Raw genomic sequence first — 17086 nt, 5'->3', positions numbered from 1 at the left:
ACCAGATACTACAGTATGAACAAGATTAAGAGTTTGTAGACCATGTGGCAGCAAAAGAAGGCTGAAAATTGCTGTTTACTCTCTGTAAACAGAGAGGGAGGATATTTAATGACTTCAATATAATTCATACTTCTTATATAAGAAGTTCTCAGCTATAAGGTGACAGTAATGCCAAAGCAGACTGTAGCAGAAAAGGGATCTGACAAACTGTTCACCACATGATTTCTTCATTCTTCCTTCCATGGCTACAGGAGCTGGGTCTCAGAGGAAGGACACTGCAGTAGGGAGACACAGGGAGCTGCTGTTTTCATGTTCCTAGAAAGACTTTCTTTTGTCAGCAAAACATTTTCCCTCATCACATCAGGAGCAATGAAATAAACAGAGCCAGAAGCCAGTGATAAACATGGCAGTAGCAAATATGGAGGAACAGACTAGAGATGGGAGGGAAGAGAGTAGTTTTATACCTCTTTGGTCCATCTGCCATTAACTGATGTCCATTCATCTTGGCTGACAGTAGTCTACATGACTAGGAGGCAAATCTTGTTGTATTTCCCTAAAGATGACAAATCAAAGAATGCTGAAACCAGCCAGAAACCTGAACTTGGGGCAAATCCAGAAGAACCCAGGACACCCACACTGCATAGGCTCTATAAGTTTTTGGGAGTGTTCCAGCTGCAGCAGGACAAGACTCCAACAAGACTCACCATGCTGAAGAACAGAGTAACTGTCAGTCAAAACACAGCTTTTGGTTTTTACCTTACAGAGCAGCACCAGTGGCTGTCAGAAATTAAGTAGTATCAGTGCAGCTCTCCTGAAGCAGAGGGACTGCTGACAACAGACTGAAAAGCATCACTGAAGAAGCCATGACAGGTGGGAGAGATACAGCTGTTTGCTTACCAGCCTGCATTGCTGAAAACTACTGAGATAGTGGTGAGAAACTGCAATCATGTATAATGTAAAAGCATTTCTCAGAGGCCTTTGAAAACCTTGCTTCCACCTTCTAAACACAGCAGTGTGAAGTGTGGGCACTGGAAGCAGACACCATTGTCTATGACTGAGGGAAGAAGAGCCTGACAGCTGACTTGCATGTAAACTGTGCTGCAACAAGGGAGAAAGTCATGACTACAGACTGGATTATCCCTGTCTGTTTTCTTTGGAATTGTTCTGGCTAATTCTGTCTTGCTGAGGCTTATTATAAGGTGTTCTAACATGGATAGATGTGCAGGCCAGCTGCAGCAGAGGAAAGGAGCTGTCCAGAAGCAGTAAGACCCAAGCATCTGCAGAAGAACTGGCCAGCAGCCAACATGCCTGCATCAGTCCCAGGGTAAAGCCCTTCTCACCAAAGGCACCCAGCATGCACACACAGAGCTTCTGCCCCAGCTGCTCTTCAATAACAAGCCAGGAGGAATCCCACAGAGCTGCTGCAGCCAGTTCCAGCTCCCCAGCTGTGTAGTGCTGGCACTGACTGCCCTGGCTGCAGTCACCCAAAGGAGGGATTAGCTATTCCACAGCATGTCACGGATCAGCTGCTAGTCCCCAGTTTTTAGTACCAAAATAAGCTCAAGTCATTCTAGGATTCAAGGTCATGTTTTCACACAAGCTTGCCATTTGCTGGCAGCACATGAAGCAGTAAAGCACCAGCATGGCAGGAGGGAACTACTAATGCCCTGAAACACCTCTGAAGGACAGACACATTTTGGCCGAGGATGGTTACCCCCCTGCTGCCCCACTGTGAAGGCTGGGAGGATTGGATGATGCACAGATGCCATTGCACAAGTGCCTACCATAAAGCTTAGCCCAAGGAAAGCAGCACAGGATGAGGACACTGATTTGTGAGGCTCCTGTATCCACACAGTGGTCTGTCAGCAAAGGAGAAGCAACTTTTCACCCTCCAACTGAACCACCTTACAGCAAGGGGGAAAAAATCCTCACCTGGAGATGATGCTAGGGAAAGGGAGATGCTGCAGAGCTGCAGGCTGGCAGCTCAGAGGACACAGTAGAGCCACTCCTCACCCACTTCCTCTGCCCTACTTTTAGGACCCCAAAGCAGAGCTAAGACTTGCTATGAGACAGTCCTGTTCCACCCTAAGTGCTACCTGGAGATCAGCAGAGGTGTGCCCGTCACATAGGTCAGGGCCCAAAGCTCCACACCCACCAAGAGGCTGAATCAGCTGTGCTGTCTGGGATGACACAGCCCCAGGCAAAACACAGCATCACTGCAACCAGCAAGGAGTAAGAAGGGCGACCAGCCCACTCTGCCTGCTCAAAGACAGCTCAGGAACAGGCCAGGAGACAGAACCCTGTTTGGGAAGGTGCACAGGGTGCTCACTTGGAGACAGTCTTTGTGAATGAATGATGGAGGCACAATAAAGTTTATTTTTGGCAGCACAAAATCAGGAGAAATGCTGCTGCAGGAGCACAGTCACAGTCCCATAAACAAGCAGCATTTGCTTCTTGGGCAGTAAAATCTCAGCCTGGAGAAGATGCTTCTCAGGCATAACCAGATCAAACACCAAGAATGTGGCAAGTTCACAACACAGAATCTATAAGCAGCAGTAACAAAAGAGGAAGCACAGCCAGCACAGGAGTAATACTTGCAGTCCCACAGCACCAGCCCTTCCCCCTGCCCTGAAATGCCACCCTCCTCACCTCTGACATGCCTGCACTTCAAAGCATCTAGGCAGAGACAAGTGCAGAGCCTGCTGCAACAGGCTTGATTTTCATCTCCCATAGCCCCTTCCAGACACGAGATGAGCCCTGTTAATGCTGCCCAGCACAGCCAGGTTGGCAGGGACTCATCTGAGGTGGGATGATGGGACAGGAATGTCTATTATGCAGGTTCAAAGTGGTCATCTAGGACATTTACTCAGCTCACATAAAATGGATGGGACAGTCCCTGTTCTCTGCAGACCTGTCAACCCCTACACAGTCTCATCACCAAATTATACCCCTCCAGAGCTCCATGACACCTACAACAAACTAACAGACTGCAACCAGGGCAGCAAGGCTGCAAACACCAGGTCTTTTGATTTGATCCGCATGGTCACTCAGCAGCTACTCTAATTGTGGGTCACAATTAGCCCAAGACAATGGATTTTCAATGTCCTTTTAAGAGGAATATGCCACTGCCAGCATGGGTAGCCTCCAGGTTGGCTTCAAAATGGGGAGCAAAACTGTGACTGTCCAAGACCAGACACATGTGGGGAGCTGGAAGCTAACTCCAGGGGAGTATTAATACGTGTTCACCTTACTCTTAGGCTTTTTCCCAGCATGTGCTTCTGGCTGCCTGGAAATAAAGGACACTGGGCTAAGCAGGAGCTCTGAGGGCACAAAGGACATTCCTGTTAGTAGCAGGGACAGTTCATCCTAACAAATGGAGGAGAGTAAAGCAGAAAGAACATGAGGGCAAAGCCTGAGTATGAAAAGAAAAGAGCTGGGAAAACCTGGGCCATGGCACTATCCTGCAGAGGACCAGGACTGCAATGCTAACAACAGCACTACCATCTCCCTTGCAACAGTGGTGGAGAGAAGGCCCTTTCCTTTAACCAGCACATACCTCACTCACCACAATGAAACACCACAAAAAATGGGTATAGAACACTGGAAAAAACTCTTTAAGAAAGTGCAGAGATCTTCATTGAGATCTTCAAGTGTCTCTTGTCAGCATTATGAAACAAAACTGGAACAACTCAAAATGTGTTTTAAGACATCTACAAGAAGTGACACAGATCATTAATGGCATGTTCAAGAGCTGGAGGGCCTGGCACCGTTGGACTGAAGCATCCCTTCCTGTGCATCCCCCAGTTACAGAGGTGATAACCTGAATAACTTCAGAACCAGACACCATCCCCCAGAGCATGTGGGGCAGCTGGGCAATGGGGGGCCATGCTGCTGCTGCAAACCATGTGATGGGAGCACACATCCCAGGGCTGTGGGAAGAGCAGCTCTGGCTCACCCTGTGTGTGAGTCTGCATGTCCCGGGCCAGCTCCATGGGCAGCACAGAATTCACCAGCGTTGAGATCACGGCAGCATCCAGGTTGCACATGGCTCCAAAGCACTTCAGCAGCAGCAGGCGCAGTGGCACCCTGTGTTCCTGCAAAACCAATTTGTTGCATCAAACCATGTCCTACAGGAGGGCTCACTGAGGCAGAGACACAGCTTCTAGATGTTCCTGTTGTTGGGAAGCCACAGACCTTCCCAGGGTGACATGAACCCAGAAGCTCTAAAAGCTTTTAACAACAGTACAGGAATCACTTTACAATAATGTTCACAACTGGACTGGCTACAGGTTGTTGGCACGTGTGGTCAGAGGGCATGTGGCAGCCAGAGCTCAGGTCTGAGATGTCCCACATCATCCACTAAATCTGGTAACACACCAACAACCCATACCTGTCCCCAGCAAAGAGACTGAATGTGCTGGGTAGCCAGGATTCTCTGAGCATGCTAAGGTTTTGTGAACACTGCTCTGATTAAGGTTTCCTGACAAGGCAACATTTGCAAGCTCTCTTCAGAAAGTTTTGGGACATGCAAGGATTCCAGCAAAGATGATGCTCAGCCTGCACCTCCAATGCAGGAGCTCTGATGCTGAGGTAACCTGCATACTCCACCCTCAGCCAACAACTCCAGGGTTCAGAGAACACAGGAGACCCAAGCCCTGACACTGGGCATGACAGCAGCCAGGACAGGACACCCAGCTGGTCAGGTTTCCTTGGAATAGTGGACAGAGAGGAGCAGGCAGTGAAAGTGAGCAGGCTCTGCCTGCCCAGCCTGCCTTCCTGCTCTCTGCTGTGCTACAGCACCCTGATGCTGAGATCTGGGCTCAGACACACAAGCACTAGATGAAAGCAAAATGCCACAAGACTTGATGTGCTGTAGCTGGGGACATAGGGACAAGATGGGGACAAGTTTTCTACTCCCACAGAGTCCTACAACAGAACTCTCCGGGAAGGAGAGGGGCAAAGCAACACAACATAGGTGTTTAAGGCAAAACTTCCATATCTTCCCCTAAACTCCAAAAGCTTTTACTCATTACCTAATTTCCTAACCAAAGTTATTTACTGATGCACAGGGGTGCATCAATTAAAAGAAGAGCAATCACAGATCTCCCAAGGCATCCTCTGAAATCCTTCCTCTAGATAGCAGTGATGCCAATGCTGTCCCTCAATGGGCCAGTAAAAGCAGCAAGCTTTACCCTTGCCAAGTGCTAGCTACTGCTTCAAAGCCTACAGCATCCTCTGCTCTCACACAACTTTCATGCATAGCATTGACATAGCCAGCACTCAAAAGGGACATGCTGCAGTCTCAGTGAGACCACAGAACTGCCCTATGCAAGGGAAACATCTGATATACATTCATTGTACCAACCCTGCTCTTCTGCATCTTCAGGGAAATCTTAAAAAGACATTTGGTGCATTTTGCCACCTTACCATCTGATAATATGCCACAAGGGACAGGACAGATTCAAACTCATTCTTCTTGCACATTTTCTTGCAAACTTCTGGGTCTGCGTCTGTCTGGAAGAAGGAATTGACAGGTAACCCAGTGACACATCAAAGCAGAAGGTGCCAGTGCAGGGACCTCGAGGGAGTCCACTTGCTTTCAGATCTCAGTAGCCCCAACATCTCACAAAGAAACTGAAGGCAGAGCACAGAAACAGGCCAAGAACCATCACTCTTCACCATCAAAGTGGATTCCTGAGAAATGTCTTTGTCACAGAGCACATCTCGGGCTGAAAATGTCTAAAACACGACCCAAACAGCACCCGATTGACAGCATCACACAGTTATACAGGGCAGCTCCAGCACTGCTCCAAACTTCTCCCACCCCTAAGTTATGAGGAAATGGTAGCACAAAATCCCACTCAGCCTTGCCCTGCAGGCCCACAGTGAGGCAGCACAGGCTGTATGCAGAGTGACAAAGACCCTGGCATTTATTACAGAAAATGTACCTGTTTTCTCCAGAACTGGAGAGGACTATACAATAGTGCCAGAGCAAACCCCACCAGTACCCCTAACACAGACCATGTCACTGCACTGAGGGCAGTTCCCCAATCATCCCTGGACACAGATGGCCTTGTACATACTAGTGACAGTGCTGGGACAGTAATCCCACTGCTGCTCACCATGGGCATGTTCCTCTCCTGTATGCAGAGATGTGTGAGATGATTTATACTTTCTCACAAAAACAGCTTTAAAGCTCACTTTCAAGGCAACCAAGGAATGTTCTTTGCATTTAGTGAGCTTAACCCCACAGGTACCTCCCAGCAATGGAGGATATCTTAAGTGGAAGATGTTTTAAATGGGCTTAGGAGTGCAACAACCCTCACCAGAGACTTCCAGGTTTTCTGTGGCAGGTTGGGTATTTTGGAGGTGAGGGTTTATATCCTCTTGTGATAGGTAAATACCAAAACTACCATGAACAGCTCAGTAATGCTTTTCAGAACAGATCTGTAAGGTGGAATGGAGAGTAAAGGCAGCTCAAGAGCTCTGCAGAGCCCATAGAGGAGGGTAGGGCTTACTAACACTAAAGGATGCACAAGAAACCTGTGCCCCCAAAACTGCAGATGCAGTGGCAACACAGGGGTGAAGGAGGTCAAAAAAAGGAACTTCACCAGCACTGTCTGCTCTGGTCTGCCTGTAAAGAGAGGTATTTACTCACCAGGATGCGAAGCAGCTCCTCCAGGTAGCAGCAGATGACATTCTCATCCTCATAGAGGGCCCAGCTGCGCTGCTGAGCATCATCCTTGTGCCTGGCCAGATCTGCAAAGATCACCTCCAGCCGCTGCTCATCGTGGCAGATCTGGCCCGAGGGCAGCCCCGCACTCAGGTTCTGCACGACAGCAAAACCACTGGTTAGTGGGGCCCTGACAGCTGGCTCTTGTTTGGGTGCCTGTTCCTGCAATCTTGTCTCACAACTGGCAGCTGACCTCATTCAGTCAAGAGCTGGCAGTATAAAACCAGTAAGTTTATGACACATGTTATTTCAGATCTCATACTTTTGGAGCGTCTACCCTCTGTAGAGTCTGGAAATCATCCTGAGAATGGGAAAAGCCAAACCAGCCCAGTATGGGCCAGGACCACTGCCAGGCAGCAGCTGAGCACCCCCATTAAAACAGACATGTCCTGGACAGCAGACCACACACTGCCCAGCTGCCTTGAGGCACGAGAAGTTCCCTCTGCTGCCTACTCCCTCCAGCCTGAAAGGGACAGATCTGCCTTGAATTCTTAGCTCTTGGCACTTGTATGGTGCTCTCCATGCCAGCTGCTCTAGGCCTGGATCCTCTGCAGCAAGAACAGGAACCAATTCATCATGGGCTGCTTTGGTTTTGCTTCATTCTGAACAGCAGAGCTCCACTGTTCACCACAGCTCTGAAGTGTGTGGCACCCAGTAAACCTTACTGCACACAGTCCATTCTCCAACTGCTGTCAACAGCATTCCCACCACTTCTGCGTCATACACAACCCTTGCCATGAAGCTCTCACTCTTCAGAAGTTGCCTTTCCTTTGCTCCTCCTCTCCTTCAAGAAAGAGGAGAGTGGTGAGGGTGCATTTAACCACCTGAACAGCCGCTGTGCTCTGGGATTTAGGATAAGCCTCTAGGACTTAAGTATGGCACATGAATCACTTGGTTTCCTGAAAGCAAGGCAAGAAGAGGGGGTTCAGTACATGGAACTGAGCTGATCACAGGTGAGGTGCCCAGGCACTATTAAGAGAGGAAAGGACTAATTTGTGAAAGATCTTAAATTATATACACAGGGTTTGGCAGCAGTGACAACAAACAGCAGGAGATCAGTGAGGTGGAAGAGGACCAAGCTGAGAAATTCAAACAACAGGGAAAACCCACTCACTGAGACCAAATTCCTAAAAATTTTTGGATGAGGCTGTCTTAACACACACAGCAACAAGTCATGATCACTCAGTGAGAAAAGGCCTTTACAACTTACCAGCCAGGAACCTGGAACCTCAGAGAAGACTTATTCCTTCCAACAGGCTGGCTGTGCAGGCAGGGGCAGCAAGCCTTTAGGCAGACTTCACTTTGGGAGCAGAGCAGATAGATTTTGTACAGAGACACGAGCCCATGTCTTGTGGGCTGCACATGGATGGCCAAGTGCAGGAGCTGCACCCTTCCTGCCTATCCCCATCCTCCAGCCCTCTCTGGGGAAACCACACCATGTTTAACAGTAATGTCTTGCCTGCTTTATTAGAGACAGACTTGTTAGTCATTTGCTTTGGGGTATGAACAAATTTAGGACTTCAAGTCCAAACCTTCAGTCATAAAATAAAGACATTTTCTTGTTGCTGCTTCTTTTATAATTTTTGTCAGGCAGGTAATGAAGGAAGAAGCATGCAGGTTTAACACAAGCCTCTGTCCACACTTGAAATTCTGGGAAGCTATGGGTGGCCTAGCAGAAAAGCAGATAGCCAGCTGTAAGAGAGCAGAACAGCTTTCAGGAGCTGAGTACAAGCATAAGAATTTCCCTCTGAATGGTGATTTATCAGGAGCAAATACATTAAGAGACTCACTTCATCTTGCCATCCCCCTGCTTCTCCTTAGGAGGACCTACAGCACTGCAGTGTCACCTGTCTGTCCTCAAGGGTTCCAGCTGCTTGGGAGAGGGTTCTCCATTATGTGCCTTACATCCTCCTCACTGGAGCACTGCAGGGCCAGTCCTACCTCAATCCACTGCTGGGACTCTTTTTGGATGACCATTTTAATGAGTATTCATTTTAATGATCCCTCTATTCAGCATCTTACCACTAATCTACTTTCTCCAACCCTTCATCTACAGCCCTTAATGACTCCACTGAGCATCAGGCTTGGATGGACTTGGATGAGATCAATCCATGAACAAGCTATTCCATCTGACCATGTAACTACACCTCACACTGTCTCAGTGCACTTTCAGCACCATTCTCAGCCCTCCCATCACCAGGATCAGGTCTCTGCTTATTAAACATCTTGGCAGCTACTACAACATGCAGCATCATCATATGGCCATTTCCAGGAATCTGCTGGAGAGCCCATAAGCAGAAGGAGGTTTCAGTATTTCTAACAATGCCACTTTGCATTATCTTGCTGCTTCAAATAGTTCCCTGCCCCCAGCCCAACAGAACAAGCTGCTACAGGGATTTCATTCTTCCTGAACAACACAAAACCATTTTGGGAACTTTACCATACCCACACTGCTCAGAGGTGGCCACATCTGCCATGCAAACCCAGCTGCTGTCCTGGCCATTTCTTCTTTTCCCCTGCCTGCCTCCCCCCATACCCCACCAGCAAGTGCAGTGGATCACCAGTACCATGGGTACACACACCTTCCCTCCAGATTAGCCCCAAAATCATACAGCAGGTTTTCAGACACACTTCATGGGGACTGCTCTGGGAATTCATCCATCCTTGGGGCAGCAAACCATTCCCACAGAAACCAGACAGCTAACACTGGTCCCAACACATGCAGACCTCCAAGCTCATCAGCAACTGCTAAATGAGATGAAATGTGGTGCAAGAGAGGATGCCTGACTTCAGCTGAGCCAAATGTCCTGAGGCAGGCCTTTCACACACTCTTTCAGCAGCAGCAGGTCTGCTCCCAGCTGACACAGCCCCATCCAGAGCAGGTGAGCTCTGCAGGGAGGCAATGTCAGCCATGCACAGACCTGTGAGTGTCACAGGGAGAGAGCAGCACTTGGCTTTCAACCCCCCCATTAGCCGTGCCTTGGGAAGGACTCTGCAGCCTTCACTGTTCAGGGCTCCAGAGATATCCTCAGCAGCTCTGTGGAGGACAGGAACCATCTACAGCTGAGCTGGGATAGCTGCATGAAAAGACTCTGCCACAGACCTTCATAAAGGCTCTACCAGAAATTACCAAGGCAAAGGCCAGCCCAGGCATTGAGGCATTCCTCCCACCCTCCAGATTCCCTTTTGTTGCACTATTGCACTGAGGAGGAGCCCTCCTAACAGCCCAGCCAAAGCACTCAGCCTTGAAAGCCCTCACCCTGCTGAGCTTCCCTTGTCTCTGGCCAGAGTGGGGACCGGGCTCCCCTGGGGAGATGCTGAGCCCCAGAGCAGCCTTTGTGTCTTGTCAAAAGCAAGGCCCCTTAAGCAAAGCTGAATCAATGAATGAACAGGAAGGCAGCTTCAGGGGAAGGAGAGGGTTTCAGCCACATTAGCCATGTGGTTTGTCAGGTTTGCTGAGGACAGCAGGTGCTGGTGATGGGCAGCTGGGAGCAGGTCACAGCCCAGCACTACAAGGAGAACCCCCTCTAGAAACACACTCCCACACCTACTTGATGACTTGCTCCTCCATCTCCAACACATCCACTAATAGTTTGACCTCACTCAGCAGCCTGGGCTCAACTAGAAGACCAATTTACATTACATATCTCTGTCAGTACTTTTCAAGCTTAAATTTAAGGAAACCACAAGACAAGTCTGAGTCACAACTACAACACAGCTTTTAATAAAAAGCAGGTTAAGTGGTTTCTGAGTTCTCCCTCTCAAGGTGCAATTAGCTTGAGCATTGGGCACTTCTGGTTGTCTCACACTAAGTTTAATAAATCTGCAAAACTCCAACCTCCTTAGACATGACATCTACAGTACATGACATCCCCTCCTCTCAGATGGGAGATAATCCAACAGAGCTGAAGGCAATCACATATCACCAAAACCTACTAATCCAAGTGATTTTCTAGAAGCCCAAAGACCAGGGAGAATCTTTACATATGTCCAAATTTCCAATGAGTTCCCATGAAAGCCAGCTCCAGTTTAGACAGTCGCTGCAATGCTGCCTTTGAAAAGAGGTTTCAGTCCCTTTGTGCATCCTACCCAGTCCCTGTGACATTTATCAGGAGCTAGCTCATGGACAAGAAGAGGGACCATTTCCAAGGCCAGGCCAGATGCTGACACAGGAAATCCAACCTGGCAGGTTTGCTCCTGCAGATCCCCAATAGTATGGCACCTCTGAATTATCTTTCCTAAGGTGTGAGCTCCTCAGCACCCTCCTTGTCTCTGCTGTTCCCCCAACTTAGTCTTACATCACCTCTCAAAAAGCAGCAGCAGGATGCTGTCCCAGCATCTTTTATTCTCTAATAAAACCACGTGCCTGTACAGACTCCACGCTGGAAGAGCAGCAAGGTAAATAAGATGGAAGTACTGTTCAACCTTCAGAAGGCACTGGGGATAGAAGAGAGGTAAGGGATTCTGGAATTGATTTAGTAAACCAGTGAGCTGACTTTAAATTAAGACTGGAAAAGAATAGAAAGGATATAACTAATTAAAGAACATGATACAAAAGGTTGAAGCAGGTATAGTATCCTCTACGAGCAGACCAAAGCTTTAAATCAAAGCTGATATCTCACTCTGTTTTAGGGAGTAGAAGAAAAACCTTGAAAAATATGCAAGAGATGAGTTGCCATGTATTTGCATGGATTGGGGAGTAGAGGGATTTCAGAAGCTACAAATTAAAGAAAAATTCCTTGACCTAGAACTGACAACTCAGCAACAATCCTACACAGAAACCCCTGAGACTGTGGAATGATTTGGTATAATGAACAACACAAAGTCAACAATAATAATTCGTACCACTAAACCACACTAGTGAAGCTGCAGCAGTGCAGCAGTGCAGCCACCCCACATGCACACATGACCACCCTTCCAGCTGTCAGAGCTAGTCCAGTCTTCTGCACCAGGTGAACAACCTCACCTGGGACCAGGCCCCCACCTATCAGCAGAGCTGTATCATCTGGCTGGGACACTGAGAAAAAATGCACACCACATCCACAACATTTACACCTGAGCACTGTGCAAGCCCATCCAGGCTCTACTTCTGAAAGCAGTACTGCTCAAAATAGATATGATGACATACTAACAGATGGGACAGAATCTTCTGCTGTGTCTCCATACATTACTAGTAATTTTAAAATCCCACAGATGTCCTAGATGACAGATATCATATCAGATACTAGAAGATCCATACTACTCCCTGCACCAGCATCACCTTCTTCCCATCCTTTTTAGCCTGGTCTGCAGCAATGGCCATGAAATTGAGGATTTCAAATCCCCTCTGCAAAAACTTGGCACTACATAACTTCTGTGGAATTAAGCTTATTGTATCCTGAGTACAGGTATTAATGATAAAAATAATTTTCAAATCTTGGACAAGGTGCAAATATCAGAAAAGTGAACTTCTCAGCATGCAAGACAAAGCCAGAACATTTGCTTAAACCAGCTAAATTTTTTTGCTGAATCTAGATCACACATTGACGGGGCATTGTTATTGGAGAAGGAAGCAATTAACCACTGGGTTATGGCCACAGAGACTTGATGATTGCTTATAGGGCCTTCTATTCAGTACAAACAGTCAGCCAGATTATGATTTGATGTAAAATTTGAACGTCATTAGTCCTCCATATTCAAATGCCTCTGAACAGTTCATTATAATCTTGCTATTAGCAATGGAATTCCAATCTTAGAAGTTTGTATGATGTGCACTCCTCAGGGCTGCATTGAGCAAGTGGGAGCTGAAATTTATTATCCCTCCAGCTAAAGCACAGGGCTGCTCAGGTGCACTTCACCATTTCAATGACTGATGCAGAAGGAGAAAGATAGGATTATTTTGATATAAGGTTTATTTAGAACAAGCTCAAGATAATGCTCCATCTCAAGGCTATGTTGTACATCTGCAGCTCATCTGGGGAATAAACGCACCTGTTTTCCACTTCTCTGCTAACAGTACTGGGACCTGGCTTAAACCCTTTAAACCCCTAGTTCCCCCTGGCTGGATGTTTACCCCCATCTAGCACCTTTCCATTTGGGATCTCACTGCATTTCTCATCTTAAACATGAGGAGCTCATTGAGCTCACGACACCTTATCCTTGATGCTCAGAGGTGGTGAGCAGCATCCCCACACCAGCCTGACACACCTTACCTTACTCTCCACCACGGAGATGAGGATCTGCTCCATGATGCTGCTGGTGGCAGGGACAGAGGTCTGGATGTGGCCGATGACGATGCCAATGGCCACTCGGGACAGCTCGTAGCTGAGGTGGGTGTTCCTGCGCACCAGCTCGATCAGTTCCGCACCGATTGTCTTGGGCACGGCGGCCACCAGGCCACCGGCTTCTGCTGGCAGCGACTCCACCCCAGCTGCCTTCTTATCATCCAGGCAGAGGTTGCTGAAGGCATCCAGGCTTGCAGGGGGGGCCGGGGCAGTTTTCTTTACCTGAGAAGTCTTCTCCCCATCCACATTGTGGGACCTCTGGGTCCCCCCTTCGGCCGGCGGAGCTGGGGCATTCCTCTTGGACTGGGGAGATTTGCTGGTATCCTTTGGGGAGGTGCTGTAACGGGAATGGGAGACGGAGCCGCTGTCCAGGTTGCGAGTGATGGTGGTGTGGACGCTCCGGCTCGGGACAGGGGGTGGGGTGTTGGCAGGACTGGAGGTGGCTGTGGGGAGAGCGCTCTCGGATACAGAAGAAGCAGTGTACAAGGTATCCAGGGATGTCGTGCTTATAGAGGAGGCACTAGAAGCTGACCCAGGAATAATTTCAACAGCATCTGAAAGGGAACAATTAAACATGCCTTAGCAACAGCATCAAAGGAAAAGAGAAAAAACCCAAATTGCTACAGCACAGTCCATTAAAACGCTCATTGTGCATTCGGCCAGAGCAGTTTAACTCCTCTTCCTGCCTCACTTATCTCAAAGCAAAATTGTACCAGTTCCCTCTGGAGCATTCCCACACAATCACCTCTTTAGAAAGGGGAAAGCTACTCTGCTGAGATGAATACCCTTCAAAGGGCTTAGTGTTTTACACAGGGGAAGGGAGGGTGAGATGGACAGAACTAAGGGACAGAAAAGTCTTTTCCCCCTGGGTTAGGCTTTTTCTGTGTTAAGGACATAAGCCCTCACTTTTGAAAGATGGTGCCTCAGAATTGCAAGACACAGAAGGCTTCACACACAAGCCTGCACCTCCCTCTTGCACTGACTTCACGCTTAGCAGACAGTGGAGGAAACACTTGACTGACAACGTCTTTAGTCCCTCCCTTTCAGCAGTCTCCCAACATTTGCTCACAAGCCCTGCAGCCCTGCTGGCACCCACTGATTTCACTAGCCTCCACACTATCTGCTCTCTGTATTTCTCCCGCCACCTCTAGTTTTGACTAGCTCTAGCAGTGGCAGTCCCACTTTCCAAGGGAAAAAAAATCCACAACAAGCAAAGAGATATTAAGATTTTTCTTTCCTTTAACCTGGTCTTATATACAGTTTTAGTTAATCTTATTCATTAGTTTCTAGAGGGCAGAACTGTATCCGAGTTCTTCCCTGACTATGAAAACAATTACCTGCACAAACAGTGGGTTAGCTGGGGTTCCCAAGAGCAGCTGGTGTTAGTGCTGGGAGAGAAGGAGCTGTACTCCATGGGGAGCTCAGAAGGCTGTTATCCACACACATGCCCAAAGGAAGGAGCAGGGGGACTGATGTGAAATGCCTTTGCTGCCCTTCCACAGGCAACTCCAACCCTTCCTGCTCCATCAGTGCTTGGAGCCCTCCACCAGTCCATCCACCACTCCTCCCAAAGTGAACACCACCTAGGCAGAAAAACTGGGCCCTTCACTCCCACACAGGTTCAGCATCCCCCTTTTTCCTCCTCCTCACAGAGGATCATTCATGACTCATATTTCCCCCTATGCTTCATTAAATAATGAGCTGAAGGAAACTGACCTTTGCAAACTCCCACTACTCCAGTGAAAAATGGCTCAATACCATTAAGCACCATTAAGGAAGCTGGTGCCAGCCCCAGGTCTCAATTACCTGCAAGTCAATAGCTCTGCCCTGCTCCACACAAGGGAACATGAGTGGGCTTGAAATGGGCTGAGTGTCACCAATGGCATCACTGTCACAGCACAGCAGAGCACTTGGGCAAGTTGGCAGCAAGTCAGAAGGATAAGCACTTCTGTGTCAGCCCAACCACACTGCAGATGGAGAAGCTCCAGCCCTGACCCCATGGTCCTGCCCTCAAGTGTTTCTCACTAGCTGCTCCTCTGCCTGTGGGCAGCACATAGGCAGATGTGTCCCTGGTGTTATTACTGCTCCTTACAGGCACCAGACACTGAGTCAATGGAAATCCAACCACTGTACAAAGAAAGTGCTCAACAGACTGGGAGTTGGGACTGCATTAAAAGCCAGTGAGTTCCCCTGGTAAAGTGTCACACACTGCACTGCAAGGGAATACACCCTCTGCCTTGTTGGGAGACAGCCATGGTGTCTGTGGGAGAAAAAGGACCTTAAACCACTGACTCAGTGCACTAGCCAGACTAGCCACATGAGCAGGCAGAGAGTTGCTCCCTGGAGAGCCACAGGCACTGAAGGAGCAGGGGGATGCTGTACCTGGCACCCATCCACCAGCTGCTCAGACCCTCCCAAATCAGAACAGGCTTGAAGGAGCACTGGTCACCAGCTCAGGACCACCAGCATTAAAACCTATAGGAATCAGGCTGTATACATTTTACAGATATATTTGTAAAGATATAAACCATAATCAGAATTATTAGGGAATGGATAAGGATGCTCATCTAAGCACAAAACAGAAGCATTCAGGCCTCATGGCTGTTACACCACCCAGTGTCTGCTTCATGCCCAAGACCTGGAGAGCAGCTTGTCCTTACTCTTAATGGGAGCAGCAATCTGTGTGTTCTTGCGCTTCTCTGGAGGTGGGGGGGTGACAGGAGCAGCACGATGAGCCTGTGGTGGGATCTGTAAGGAGAGATTGCAGAGCAATCAAAGGAGGTTGACAATAAAGATATTCTCTTTATGAAGGCTTCTTTCTCACATGCATGTGTAGCTTTGTCCTTACATCTCTCTTGTCATTTGGGGCAGTTTTCTCAGGAGGACAGATGCTAATGGGCAGCCTCCCAGAAGAACAAAGCAGGACTCAAACTGACTTCATCCCCTCCCTGTGACAGGCAAAGCAGCCCTTGTTTAATTGCTGTGTTCAGAAGCACATGGCACATATGTCGTGTAGACCTGTCAAGCATTTACTCCTCCTTTATTCCAAATGCAATCCCACACACTTACCATGTCTCCACATTACTCTCAATAGCTCCACAGAGGCTGCAAACAGAGTGTGTATTTACACACTCTTCTGGAGAGATCCATTACATCAGCTACAAATACCCTTGCAGAAAGACAAAGCCAAGGACTGGAAACATGTAAATGCCTTTTCCATGCTTTCAAAGCTATTTCTGCTCATGCAGGGAGAAAATAGGGTTTGACCCTCTGTGCAATACTATGCTACCTATAGCAAGACACACTGGGAAAAGCTTTGCCAGGGAGTTGCATTAACTCTCCACATCTGGGGATTCCTGTGCAAGTCTCTTCTTCTAGGATTGCCAAGCCAGCAGTGTACAAGCCCCAGACCCAGACTCCTACACTCATCTTTTCCTGTCAGATCTAAACACCATGATCACCAATATCACATTCACCCACAGTTACTCCAGTGTGGTGCAGCCTCAGGGGTTAACCTCTGATCAGCAGAGCATCACTGAACACAGCAGCCAAGCTAGGTGGGAGCACATTGCATCACTACACCAGTCCCCAGAGCCCAGCAGCTCAGGGCCAGGAGACCCTGCTTGGGACCTCTCAGGACTGCTGGGATTCAGAGCCTGCTGCCTCAAATGTGCCTCTGCTTTTATGGGATATTGCAATCACTGTCTGTGGCCAAACCTCCTAGGGGAGCACAGGAAGAGAAAGGAGGTGATGGTCTGAATGCCTTGGGTAACCCACCTTTCAACCACTTGGAATCTACAATGACATTCAGCCCATCACAAGTGAAAACTTTCTAGGTTTGTTTAGCCCTGGAAGAGAAGTTTTTCTGTGCCCTGTCATTGCTGAATAGACCTATATAAACACCACTGAGGGCATGGAGCTCTGCCACCCCAGAGTGAAAATCTGAGACAGGCCCCTGAAGGGTCTCTATCTTACATTAGCTCAGCAGAGAGACAAATGTATTTTTTTCCCCCAGATCCAGGAAGGGCAAAAACTTCATCTGAAATGGGAGCAAAGATATTCCTATAAATAGAACACCTTCAAAAGCCAC

The 17086-nt window shown here is 48.3% G+C and overlaps 1 protein-coding gene across 1 annotated transcript in view; it reads right to left on the bottom strand.

Moving 5' to 3' along the window:
* Positions 1-17086, bottom strand: part of NCKIPSD (NCK interacting protein with SH3 domain) — a 29685-nt gene that overhangs the window by 8533 nt on the left and 4066 nt on the right. The window contains exons 3-7 of the mRNA XM_031058187.1: positions 15657-15744; positions 12925-13550; positions 6659-6829; positions 5428-5514; positions 3956-4094 (exon numbers count right to left, since the gene is read on the bottom strand). Coding sequence (XP_030914047.1) covers positions 3956-4094; positions 5428-5514; positions 6659-6829; positions 12925-13550; positions 15657-15744 — 1111 coding nt within the window. The remainder of the gene's footprint in view (positions 1-3955; positions 4095-5427; positions 5515-6658; positions 6830-12924; positions 13551-15656; positions 15745-17086) is intronic.

The sequence above is a fragment of the Geospiza fortis genome, unplaced genomic scaffold, assembly GCF_000277835.1.
Source record: "Geospiza fortis unplaced genomic scaffold, GeoFor_1.0 scaffold78, whole genome shotgun sequence".
In the NCBI taxonomy this organism is placed as follows: domain Eukaryota; kingdom Metazoa; phylum Chordata; class Aves; order Passeriformes; family Thraupidae; genus Geospiza; species Geospiza fortis.
Note: the sequence above shows the minus strand (reverse complement) of the source record. Positions and strands in the feature narration are given on the sequence as shown.